General features: G+C 39.4%; 1 protein-coding gene across 3 annotated transcripts in view; it reads right to left on the reverse strand.

Annotated features, from left to right (window-relative positions):
- Positions 1-13,305, reverse strand: part of PAN3 (poly(A) specific ribonuclease subunit PAN3) — an 84,516-nt gene that overhangs the window by 55,120 nt on the left and 16,091 nt on the right. For 2 of the 3 annotated variants that reach the window (XM_075592188.1, XM_075592187.1), the window contains exon 2: positions 128-249. In XM_075592188.1, the coding sequence (XP_075448303.1) occupies positions 128-249 (122 nt within the window). Of the gene's footprint in view, positions 1-127; positions 250-2,431; positions 2,916-13,305 lie in introns of those variants that run through there. The other variant, XM_075592189.1, reaches the window with a different exon arrangement.

A 13,305-nucleotide genomic window follows, 5' to 3' on the forward strand; every position in this document is an offset into this window, starting at 1 on the left:
TGCAGCACATAGGACAACGATGCTAGAGGTCTTAAAAAGCTGGTATGCAAATCTACTTTAGTGAAATGCATTAATAATTTTTTTTATTTAGTTAAAATTTCCATTAGCAACAGATTTCAGTTCTTACCTGCATCATGGGGTACTTTGCTTCAGCAGGACTTCCAAATCCATTCACTCCAATAAAGCTGGTGCTGAAATAGGAATCCGTGAGACCTGCGTCTGTTAATGCTCCACCATCTATTCCAGGAACTAAATGATGCAATGAAAACAGAATATTTTGTTTAAAAAGAAAAATCAACAGATCACAAAACAGGCCTTAAAATGTGCAGTGTAGAAAAAAAAAATAAGCAATCTTTTCCTGAAACCAATGAGAGTTTTACAAGTAGAAGATTTAAGACCTCAGACAAACAGAGAAGTATTGCAAATACACAATTCAACACGTCTTGCAAAAATGATTGTAATATCAAGGGCTCTAATGTGCATTTTTTGACAAACTTAAGCTAAAGATTTTAAGACATGGACAACAACAGAAATACTATCTTTGTACATTCTCTCTCTGTACTGGTCTCTTGCTTCTTTAAAGCACGGTGTACACTGGTGGCGCTATAAACATTTACATAAATTATTAATTTAGTGTCTAGTGTGTATGTAAAGGCAGAATTGTTCAATTTGACTGAAATAATGAATAATTCAGTATTTAAGCTTCTGATACAATAATACCCTATCTTGGTCAAGAACAAGTCAATAAGTCTAGTCATATCCTCCCATTACACCCAAAACATTTAACGGGGTCTGGAACAAAATAACACTTCTACACCACTTGTTTAAACTCTGTTTCTTGCTTTTTATTAGCCACATGGGCTTGAGCTCAACATAAGTGAAGGACTAAATCTTAAAGGGTAAAAGTGATTATAAAGTCGCCACAGTATGAGGTCATTGAAAACAATACAGAAAGAGTATTCTGTTTTAAAAGCATGCCAGAGGAAAACATTAAACAGCAAGCACAAATGTTGGCTAGTATTTTACTGCCTCACCTGAAATAAATGTTTCTAGGCAAATATTGCAACTTGTTTTGATTTAAAGCATGAATCTAGAACTGCTGGAAACTCAACATTCCACGTAACTTAACACCATATAAATAAGTACAGTAGTTGTAAAGCACACAATTACTTAATACACCAAATTCTGAAAGCAGGAATCCGGTTTTCCATTTTTTTAAAATATTTTTATAGTTCCAGATTGAAGCAAGGGGTCTCCAGATCTTAACTGCATTCCTTTCAGCTCTGGGGACCCCATATAAGATACTTGCCTCCATAGGAGTTGCCAGTAGTAGCTCCGGCTGGGCTCCTGTATGTGGGTCTATCGAAATGGTGGATTTAAAAAAACTCCCACGTCATGCGTGACAATTGGAAGCCATAACGTCATCCCTTGCGGCTTCCTATGAAGATAAAACAATTGTAAGCTCAGCGAAAAAGAGAAGGGCTGGAGGCAATGAAAAATTAACAATTTAATAGGCAAATGAGCAAAAAGAAAAAAACAAAAAAAAGGTCCTCTGACACGTTTTTCGCCAAATGGCACTTTATCAAAGGCGAGAAACGCGTCAGAGGACTTTTTGGTTTTGCTCATATGCCTATTAAATAGTTCTTTTTTTCACTGCCTCCAGCCCTTTTCTTCTTTACTGTACTCAGTTTTTTTTTTTACTTACAATTGTTTTAACCACCTGTAACGAACCTTTACCTTAGTTCAGGAATTAAAAAATCCAGATCGCCTGGTCGCTTAAAATTTCCCCCATGGTGCCTGCCCTGTGTGCATTGATGAATGAATTTTCAACCCCCATCATGACCATTAACAGCACTCCCCAGCAACTAGGTCAGATCAGGTGCGCTGGGACTGGCAGCAGCAGTGATTGACAGGTGAAGTCACCCTGCTGCGCAACTCCTTGGGGAGAGCAGGGGGGCGGTGGTGTGAAAGGGCAGGAAGCAGAGGCTACACAAGGGCTGGAGATGGAGCTAGTCAGAGCTCTTCTCTACTCTGCCCGCCCCGGCTCTCAATGCACACTGTGGCAGGGGCGGTGGGGGAGGAAAGCCTGAGAGAGAGTACAGATTTTTTTTTCTTCCTAAAATGTGAGGAAACAAAAAAATGTCATGTGACATTTATTGTGCTTGGGAAGCATCTCTCCCAACCCGTTATACTGGCATCCACCTTGGGTATAACTATTCAGCTTGGAGATTTGAAAGAAAAACCCTTACACAGAATGCTCAAGTTCTCAAAGCACCAAGAAACTTATTCCCAGCAAATAAGAAAGAAGCCAAGATGAACAGTGTTCTGTCCCAGTCATTCAAAAGGGTTTTGATCAAAATACATCCTGAAACAAAGCCCCAAGGACAACTACTTTACAAACTAAAGCAATATATTTCTCAGCAGAGTCTACCTTTGTAACTCAAGTTTAGCTGCCTGCATAGTGTGTGATACACATATCCAGAAAACCAGGCATCTATATGTGTAGATAAAGGTGGTATACAGGGTGCAGACCGTCCAGGTGTCACCAAGTAGCACATCTGATGTGAGAAAACAGAACAGGCAATCCAAGATCAAAGGTGACATTTATTCCTCAATGTTTCAACTCCCAACAGTGCCCCTGGCGACGTCATGATCAGGTTTGTTAAGGCCTATAGGGCAGAAATCAAACAATTGAATGACTCCACATATTACAAACCATTGACCTGTGATCCCACAATATCATACAAAAAAAACCCGACTATACTCCAGCTGGGTTTCACGGTGGTTGGACGAGAATACTTGCACATTTCTGACATAAGATCATTCAGTCAGGCCAATTATCTATATACTACCCAAGATCCATAAAAGCATGAATAACCCACCTGGCAGACCAATCATCTCTACCAGAGGCTCTGTGCCAACCAATATCATAATACATTGATTTTTACCTACAACCCTGGATCAAATAATTTACCTGGGTACCTTAGGGACACCACTTATTTTCTGAACTTATTACACAATCCCACTTTTCCCCACTGGAGGCCTGTTGGTCACTATGGATGTCTCCAGCCTTCACATATGCATACCTCATGATAGTGGCATGGATGCTGTGTGTAACCTGATCAACAACCTGCAATACACTGGTCCCCCTGTAGATTACGTACTCCTACTTATACATATTCTTTTACACAAAAATTATTTCAAATTTGAAACTGTTTTTTCTACAAATATCGGGAACCACTATTAGATCGAATATGGCACCTGCCTATGCAAATGCTTTCATGCACATATATGAAAATGTACACATCCTGAACGACCCAACTTATTCCAGGTTCATTCAAGGGTACTGTCGCTACATCGTATGACTTGTTCTTTATAAGAACATCCACAACACTGAGCAGTTTTTTTTTTTTTTTTTTTTTTACAAACTTTATTCACTCTTTTCTTGACAGGGGATATAGCCAGAAGGACGTCCAGAGTAGTCTTGAATGGGCTAAACGATGTGATAGGAAAGAGCTATTGCAGTATAAAAACAAGGACCCTTTTAGTAATGCTATTAATAATTACATTGTCAGCAAGTTTAATTCAACCTCCAAAGTTTTCCGTAAATGAATCTGAAAGAACTTGCACATTCTAGACAGTGACGATACACTGGATAAGTCCTTCAAGACTATGCCTACATTTGGCTATAGAAGAGGTAAGAACCTTAAAACATCTATTGGTTGTGATGAACCCAATAGACAAGAACACTCCTGTGAAGACAGTTCCTGCTTAACCTGGCTGCGTAACGTGTTCCAGTTGCATAACCTGTGGCATCATGACCCCTGAACCGACATTCATGTACCCACACTCTGGAAAAAGCTATAAAATGAAGGAAAGACTCACTTGCACAACAACACACGTTGTTTACCTCATTAAATGTGGCCTTTACTACATATGCAAGATGCAGAGGCAGTTCAAAGAGAGTCTGGTGATACACAGATCGACCCCAGGGCTGCCCTTAGGACAGGGAAGTCCGACCAATCGGTTGCCAAGCAGTTCCTTAAGCAGGGCCACCAACTCTCCCCTCTAAGGTGCATGTCTATTGATAGGGTCAACAGACCACGCAGGGGTGGTAATCAAGAACTTTTGCTCTTCTTACACAAATGCTATTGAATTCATGTGCTGAATAAAGTGACCCCCAAAGTCCTCAATACCAGCCTTTCCCTTTCAGGTTCTCTCAAGAATAGAAACGTATTATAATACTGGGACTGCCGATTGACTTATGGACTTCGCCAGTGATGATGGATGGACTCCGCTCTGGTCACCCACCTATGCGATTAGGTGCTGCAAGGTCCCAAGTCAGGACCAGTGTACTGTGTTTTCGCCTACTGCTACCCTGGACATTGGGGTCACAACAACTACAGAGACCACTACATTGATTACAAACCTCAACTAAAGACATGAGGGCCCTCTCCCAACATGAGCACCCCAAAGACATTACCATAAATGAGAAAACATCATAAACCTCCCATTTCAGCGCGAATGGATAACAGCAGGGAACCCCCTTAGTGTGACCCCACAAAGGCTGAGCAGACACCATAACGATTACAGTTATGCACCATGTGGACTTTCTACAAAGAAGACAAGTCAAGCAAACTCATTTATTTACTACTGTCATTGTGGGAGAGGAGCCTCTGAATCTCTGCACAATTGTTGCTAACAACGTGAACATTGCTGGGACACTTGCACATCAGACTTCCTCATGAATGATCTGGCATCCACTACTGCCTTAGATGTTGTTGCAGCTCTATTGTGGTTAGGATCAGCTGACTATTCTCTCTTCCCCACCTGCGATTTCCACACTCCACTGTGCATACTGCTGACTTCGGACATGAGAATTGCTGGGATTCCTTTGATGCTGTGGCAGCTCTGCTATGGCTAGGATCAGCTGGCTATTCTCCCCCGAGATCTCTATACTCCACTGTGCATGCTGCTGACGATGGATGTGAGCACTTCTGGGATTCCTGCACAGGGGACAAAACAGACTTATACCTCAACAAGAGCAGTGGATTCAATTAGCCGTCTTTCCCATCGATGACCAGTGCACCACTTGTGAGGACTTGAAACTCACTGATCAATGCACCATTGGATGCCGGGAGACTTACCTATGTATCTGTCACTTGTGACTGTTTGCCCTATTTTTTTACAGCTGCCCGATCTGCTTTGGCACCCTTTTTGCCTAGCTGGGGATACCTTTATCACCCTAAATGTATTTTCCCCCCGGACTCACTCTCCAGACTCTGTTGCCTCATACTAAATCAGTATATTGTTACTTTTTTGCTACTTTACTTGGTGTTGAGATTTGTATTTGGTATTAGTTACATTTGTGACTGGTAGTATTAATGACTGTGCGAAAGTAGGGATTTTACTATTCTAGGGGTATGTATCCTAGACTCAGGCCAACCCCCCCCCTCCCCCGTTTTCCTTTTTGGATTTTGGGCCCCACTAGGTTTCCACCCGACTCATGACGTCACCAGGGCTCAAGGAGTGAGTTTTTCGCAGGATTTCTAGGGGTCACATTTTTATGCAATACTGTAAATATGTTCACTGTTGTATCACTGTTGGTGCTCTTGCTAAAGGCTCTGTTGGGAGCCGAAATGTTGAGGAATACATTTCACCTTTGGATCATGGCGTGCCTGTCCTGATATATATATATATTGAAGAAAATAGAACATTTGTACAAAGCAAATCTACGTAAGTACCAGCACTCACTGTCTAATAGCTAAATGATGAAAACAGTTGTAATGCAGAATAAACATTTAATAATAAAATGAACCAGAAATAAATCAAACGTGTTTGCAGAAACCAGTATCACAAATGGGCATGTCACAAAGTGAGGGGTGGGGGGGGGGGGAAAGAAGGAAAAGGGGAAAAAACATGAAACACAAGGAATATACACAAAAAAACGGAGAACGGAAAGTATGCTAGGGGGGCGACGTGCTGAGGGATGAGATAGCAATCTCAGCTGCTATATGTAGTAGCTCTGGCCGCCCTACTACACATATACTACACTACACATACTACTACATATAGCAGCTAAGATTGCTATCTCATCCCTCAGCACTCCACACGAGCAGCTGAAGGAGCAGAGCCACTGAGGGTTTGACCACTTCATTTATTTTTCTCATTAACCTTTCACTGACTGTGTGGACTCTTGGTGCTCATTTGCAAGCTGCTTTCTTGCAAGCTGTGTTCAGCTTTAACTGTACCATTAGTGGATTCTTGCTGCCCTGCTATTAGCTGTTTAGCTGTATTTAGCTTACACTATATGTTTACTAGCTATTTTCAGGGGTGTCTGATTTGACCAGGTATAGGGGAAGGGAGGCTTAGGGAAGTACCTCTCGGTCCTTTTGGACCAGGGGGAACGGGCCAGATGAAGAGGTAGTCCCTCGAAACGTCACCCCCCTAGCATACTTTCCGTTCTCCGTTTTTTTGTGTATATTCCTTGTGTTTCATGTTTTTTCCCCTTTTCCTTCTTTACCCACTCCCCACCCCTCACTTTGTGACATGCCCATTTGTGATACTGGTTTCTGCAAACACATTTGATTTATTTCTGGTTCATTTTGTTATTAAATGTTTATTCTGCATTACAACTCTTTTCATCATTCAGCTATTAGACAGTGAGTGCTGGTACTTACGTAGATTTGTTAGTACTATACAGGGGAATAAGGGTCCCCTTTTGTTCCGTGCACCCTGCAATTGCATATATTTAACACCATCAGAGTGCTGTCTATCGTCCCCTTTTACCCTTAGATTTGTACAAAGCATTCCAAGAACAGAGATTAGATCAGGAGGCCAGATTTCTATTAGCCAATGATGACAAAAATTGTGCAATCTGGAGGGCTCCATGATGCCTCCCATGAGTCTCATAGAGGAGTGTGGCAACAACTCCCCCCTCCCCCCACCCCACCACTAATTTAGAAGCTACATCTTGAAATGTGTTTCTTTTTTTCACTCTTTATTTTGAACATTTTCATAAATGAAAGGTGAATGGGGAAGAATACAAAAAAAAATTAGGGATGAGTAAAGTGAGGATGGAGGGGGACATGGTACAATTCATATACATTTCTATTTGATCACACATTTACAATTCAGATCAAATACATTTACATGATCAAAATCTGACACATTGTAAAGATTCGCAGAGGAACCAAATCTCACAGCAAGATCCAACAATCCAAGACATTCCATAAAATTTACTTTTGTTTAATTATTGTAAAATCAAAGTCATTGGTGGAGGTTCTTCTTTTTTCCTGGTGACTAGTCATAATGTTTGAAGTCAACATTTAGGTATGTTTTGGGATTTAAAAAAATAAATAATAATAATACTGCAAATGGATCTCTTGAAATTGTATGATGGGTTATTTCTTCAATCAATCACAGATCTGGGACCAAAAGTTTGGTAAATTTCGGGACAAAACCACCAGACATCGCACCAACTTCACCACATTCTCTCCAAGCACCTATTTGAATATTAAGGATATATTTTAAGTAATCTATCTGGACCTAGATACCAACTAATCAGGATTTTACATTATATCCATTCTCATTAATATTAGTACAAATCGAACTTTAAGAGGTGTTTCTTGATATGGCTTCCCATTCTTCTAGTGGTATACTCATGTCTAGTTATTTTTCCCAATTAAGTGAATACAATAATGTATTATTTGAATTAAGTCTTGTGGGAGATTATATATATTGGAAATACATCCTTTCATAAAGGAAGAATCCATGCAATGTTTTTCAAAAACAAGACAAATTCCTAATCTATTCTTAGGTGAATTCAGAGAGTATGAAATGTCTTGGTTGTAGGAAACGGAAAAATGTAGATTTGGGAGGATTATATTTTGTTTATAATTCAGTAAAAGATTTTAATGTTCCAGAATCCCCCAAAATTGTAATGGTGTTGTAATTCCCACCTCTTGCCAAGAAGAGAAATGTCTGAATTCACATACATGTGGACATTGTAGACTGGAGAATAGTGGGAGCATTGGGGGCAGACTTTGGTTTAGACCAGCTTTTTTGATCCATTTGTCACAGTAGAAGAGAGCAAGAAATGTATGGAAGGCCATAGATTTCTCAGGGACATTTTAGTTTGGGAATCCAAAAGTATATTTTCCAATGGGGTGGGGGATAAAGTGTGTTCAATTTCCACCCATTGTTTTGGATTTGTTTTGGCGTGCCAATCCATAATAGTTGAAAATTGTGCAGCTGCTAGATAAAAGTTGAAATTAGGAAGGGGCAAACTACCTTTTAGAAATGTGTCTATGTAAAATAGACAGAGGTTCTTGATTTCATTTTGAACCATATGAATGTATTTATTTTATTTAATCACCTTGAAATGTTTAGTTGGTCATACTGATTGAATAGTTAATAACCACAAATCCTTGTAAAGTTTTCAAGAAACATAACACATAGATCTGCACTGTCCTTGGCTATGTCACTGTTGCAAAAGATAATTGGTTTCCATTTAATATAGACCTTTATTTACAAAGAAGGAGGAAGGCTTCATATTGTAAAGACTTTCTCCAACAAGGAGCACATTCACGGTGCACACCTAGGCTGTTAAAACTTAAAATTTATTATGCTTGAATAAAATAATGGTACACATCTACATTAATAAACTAATGTCAAAAATTAAACTGTGTGTACCGTGTTAAAATTATTAAAAATAATTCAATGGGGGGGGGGGGGTGCCAATTGAAGACTCTGTTGTTAGTCCAAAACCATCATTATACATCATAGGATATTTATGATATAATAATCCTCCAATGATGGATAGGTGTATATTTCTGGATGCAGTTAAAGTGGTAATGCTGACATCAATTTTCAGACATTTATCTGTATATCTCCCTACTATAGGAAAAGCAATATCTATGCATAAGGAATTGAACACATTGATAGTCCTAATTAATATGACTTATTGCTATGTAAAGGGAGGTGGGTCAGAGATACAGCTTACCTAATAGCTCACCATAGACCATGTAATTAGTGCATGACCAGGGTCCCACCTATCTGAAAGAGCTTCTAGTTCCATACACTCCCATTTGCTCACTTCGATCTGCAGATGAATAACTCCTAACAGTTCCCAGAATCTCCTGGACTTCCTTAGGAGCCAGAGCTTTTAGCCACACTGCTTCCACTTTTTGGAACAGTCTGCCTCGTACAATTCGAGAGGCCCTCTCTTTTGCCATCTATAAAAACAGGCTCAAGACCTACCTGCTTAACCAGACATTTAATTAATGAACCACAACATGCTCAAGGGCCCTGGTGGCAGCAGATACCCAAAGTTATCGGAACTGATCAGGGACCTGGTCGTGAGGCACCCAGTTACGTGACAGCAGGCATAAGGGTTTATAGGGGTCCATGTTAAAATGGACAAGCAGCAATAAGTTGAACACATTATGTGCTCATTTGAATGTCATTACCCAGAATCCCTGGCTGCAGTGGAAGCATTGCATGCTAAGAGATAATGGTGAAAAGCAGGTTGCAGACCAGTTTGAAACGTGAATATGCACAAGTAATATATTAATTTGCAGGACTTTACACCAAACACAATACATAGTAATATTTTCTAAATCAGTATGCCCTTCATTTACATTACCTGGGATATTTAAATATGTACTACATCATCCAAGGCAACAGTTTGGATTACTTGAAACCAGCAATACAGCCTGCTACATTGTATTTGAATGTTTTTAGATTATTTGAACTAAGAGGTTCAGCGTTGCAGTTTTATCACTTGGAATCCACTGGTTTAGGACTACGGACATATCAGCTTTTTTTGGAAGCTAGAGGGGCCTGCAGACAGGAAACGGTCTATAAAGCAATCCTCTTCTCTGAAACAAGTGTGTCTCTGGGTGTGTGTCAAACTCGGATTGTACAAGACTCCCTGGTTTATAATACCTCCAAAAAATAAATAATGTCATTATGTACAACACAAAGACGTAATGACAGAAACAAAACTAAGATATGGTTGTTATACAGATCCCACAACTGCACTGATAACATCTATAAAATATATCCTTGTTTATTTCCTCAGGCATTAAAAATTGTCTGTATTGGAAAGGTATGTAGGTATTGAGTGAATTTTAATAAACCATTATTTCACTCCGACCTTCAATTCCATAACTGCTATAAACTATGCTGTGTGTATATATGCACTGTACAATAATATACATTAATATTTATACTTTGCCTGTTAGAAATACACAGACCACAAATAATTTGTATTTTTTTACACAAAATCAACAAATGAAAAAAAGAATTGTGAATTAACAATTTGCCTGAATATATAAGTGTTTAAGGGAAGGATTCACCTAAAGTTGATAAATAAATAAAAATGCAGCTAGTTTTTAACGCGAAATGTTATTGCCCTATACAAAGTTACATAATTACGTAGTAGTTACGTAGTTACATAGTAGATGAGGTTGAAATAAGACACACGTCCATCAAGCTCAACCTATGCTAAATTTAGACAAGATACAGCTCAACTACATTATAGCACGATCCGCTACAACGCAGATCCGCTTATAACGCGATCTGAGCGTGGCTTCCGATTAAAAAACATCTCTAGTTTTTTTTGTTTTTTGTTTTAGCGAAATGGCCGCCGCGCAAGGACATACCCGGTATTTGCAGCTCTCGCCTCGCTTCACCAGGCTGCATCCACGTGTGTGGCACACATCTCCAAGGTTTCTATAATATATATATATATACATCATTAAATGCTTTATTGCAAACGGACACACTGCAGTAGAGTACTGTGCAGTAGAAGTTAAATTTGATAACAGAGTCAATGACATCACACCAATCCTATGGTGTAGCAGGTAAAGAATCACTACTACTGTATGAAGGGTCATGGGTTCGATTCCTGCATGGTATGCTAAAATTGTTCGTGTAGGGGGGAGGTGTGTGTCCGTTAGCAATAAAGCATTGAATTTAAAAAAAAAAAAAAAACCTTGGAGATGTGAACCGCGCACGTGGACGCAGCCTGATGAGGCAGGGAGAGAGGAGAGAGCTGCAGAGAGGAGCGAGCTGCAGATGCCGGTTAAATCCTCGCGCTGCGGCCTTTTTGCGATCCCGGTTATAACACGGTCTCATTATGTGGACCCCGAGCACCGCTTTATAACAGGGTTCAGCTGAACTTATTCAATATTTGTATTTACAGTATTTTGATCAAACAAAAAACCCCAGTGAATTATCATTTAATGATATCACATATGGGGAAAAATACATTCCTTCCAGACTCCAAATGATGGCAATCAGATTACTCCTTGGATCAAAATCCTTCCCATGTTTACTTATTTGGTATATCCCTGTATACTTTTACTTTCTAAAAAGATGTCCAACCTTTTTTTTGGAAGATATCTATTGTATTTGCCATCACAGTCTCCGTGGGTAATGAATTCCACATTTAAAGTGCCCTTACTGTAAATAACACTCTTGTTGCTAGTGAAATCTTCTTCCCTCCAACCTTAAGGTGTCATCAGGTGTCAACCCTGTGTCATTTGTACTGCCCTTGGAATGACTAGTTCTTTTGAAGGCTCCTTGTACTGTCCCCAAATTTGTATATAGTTATCATATCCCCTCTTAGATGCCTCTTTTCTAATGTAAACAAATCTAATTTCGCTAGCCTCTCCTTAAATTAGATAATCCATCCCATTAAATTGGGAGTGTCTTCTTTGCACTTTGTTTCATGTCTTCTTTTTATGGAGTGGTGACCAAAACTGTACTCCATATTCAATGGGGTGGTTATATTAATGCTCTATAAAAAGGGGCATAATTATGTTTAGTTCCCTTCCATCCATTCCCCGTTTAATGTAAGATAAGATTTTTTGCCTTTGCAGCTACGGCATGACTTGGGGATTATTGCTAAACCTGCTGTCTACAAGCACTCCTAAACCCTTAATCATGGATCCTCCTAATTTATCCCCATTTCATTTGTAAGTTACCCGTTTATCCTTGTTTCCCAAATGAACAAACTTACATGTATCTGTATTAAACCTCATTTGCCATTTACCTGCCCAAGTTTCCAGTCTCTCCAAGTCCTTTTGGAGAGAAATTACATCCTGCTCTGATTCTATTACCTTACACAATTTAGTGTCATTAGCAAATATTGAGACTTTGCTCTCGATGTGAACCTCAAGGTCATTAATAAACAAATTAAAAAGCAGAGGTTGCAGTACCGATCTTTGAGGTACTCCACTCACAACCTTAGCGAAACTTGAAAAAGTTCAATTTATTACAACTCTCTGTTTATCCTTCAAACAGTTTTCAATCCCGGCAAAAGATGGAAGCAAAAAGGAAAGAAAAAAGCGGAGCACTAACCATGCGAGGGTAAACAGAGAGATGCGTGTCCCAAAGTTATAAAGCTCTTTATCGAGGTAAAAAAAAAAAAAGACAATACTTACCAGTAAGTATCATCTTTTTTACCTTGATAACGAGCCTTTTGACTTGAAACATGTTGGTGTGTGCCACCAGCCTTGATCTCATGATCCAATAAATGTTGTCTTTTTATAACTTTGGGACACACATCTATGTTTACCCTTGCATGGGTAAGTGCCCCGCTTTTTTCTTTCCTTGTTGCTTCCACTTCTACCTGGATGGAGGATTACACACCAAGTACCTCAGGACACCAGGATATCCATCTGGACCTCGCAAGACTACGAGAGTCCTATGTTATATCCACAGATTTCAGCCAGGTTTTGACCCCCTTACTATACACATCAATTGTTCTGGACACAAGATTGTGTTTGCATCTTCACTGCAGGGCTTTGTGGGATCAATCCAGTGAGGCTTGTTGATTGGCACATTTACCTGTTATGATAGAGATATAGATATTACCGGAAAAGTACCAAGCATTGATATCTTCAAGCAAAATCTACCAATCCGTCTATGGTTCTTTGAGCATCACAGTTTTTTGCATATTACTGGCAAAAGATGACCCATGTTATCATCTAGCCCAGGCTTCTGGTAGGCTTATTTATTTTAGTGTATATAATGGGCATATAACTATAGACATAGGTCAACTCAAATAAGACTAGGCAGCCAGGAACAAGTGATGAATATAAATACTTCATATATTAAACCCCTTAAGTCAACCCATGACAAATTGATCACTTGTACTACTAAAGGCTTAATATTTGCACATATACATTGTTTGATGCGCTTCACCATGAATTGGTAAACAACCCCAGGCATTAATGGCCTCAAATCATTTCCTACCATAAGGTTTTGGTAGAAAAAAAGTGTGAAATCTCCCCA

This window comes from Ascaphus truei, chromosome 3, assembly GCF_040206685.1.
Source record: "Ascaphus truei isolate aAscTru1 chromosome 3, aAscTru1.hap1, whole genome shotgun sequence".
Taxonomy (NCBI): domain Eukaryota; kingdom Metazoa; phylum Chordata; class Amphibia; order Anura; family Ascaphidae; genus Ascaphus; species Ascaphus truei.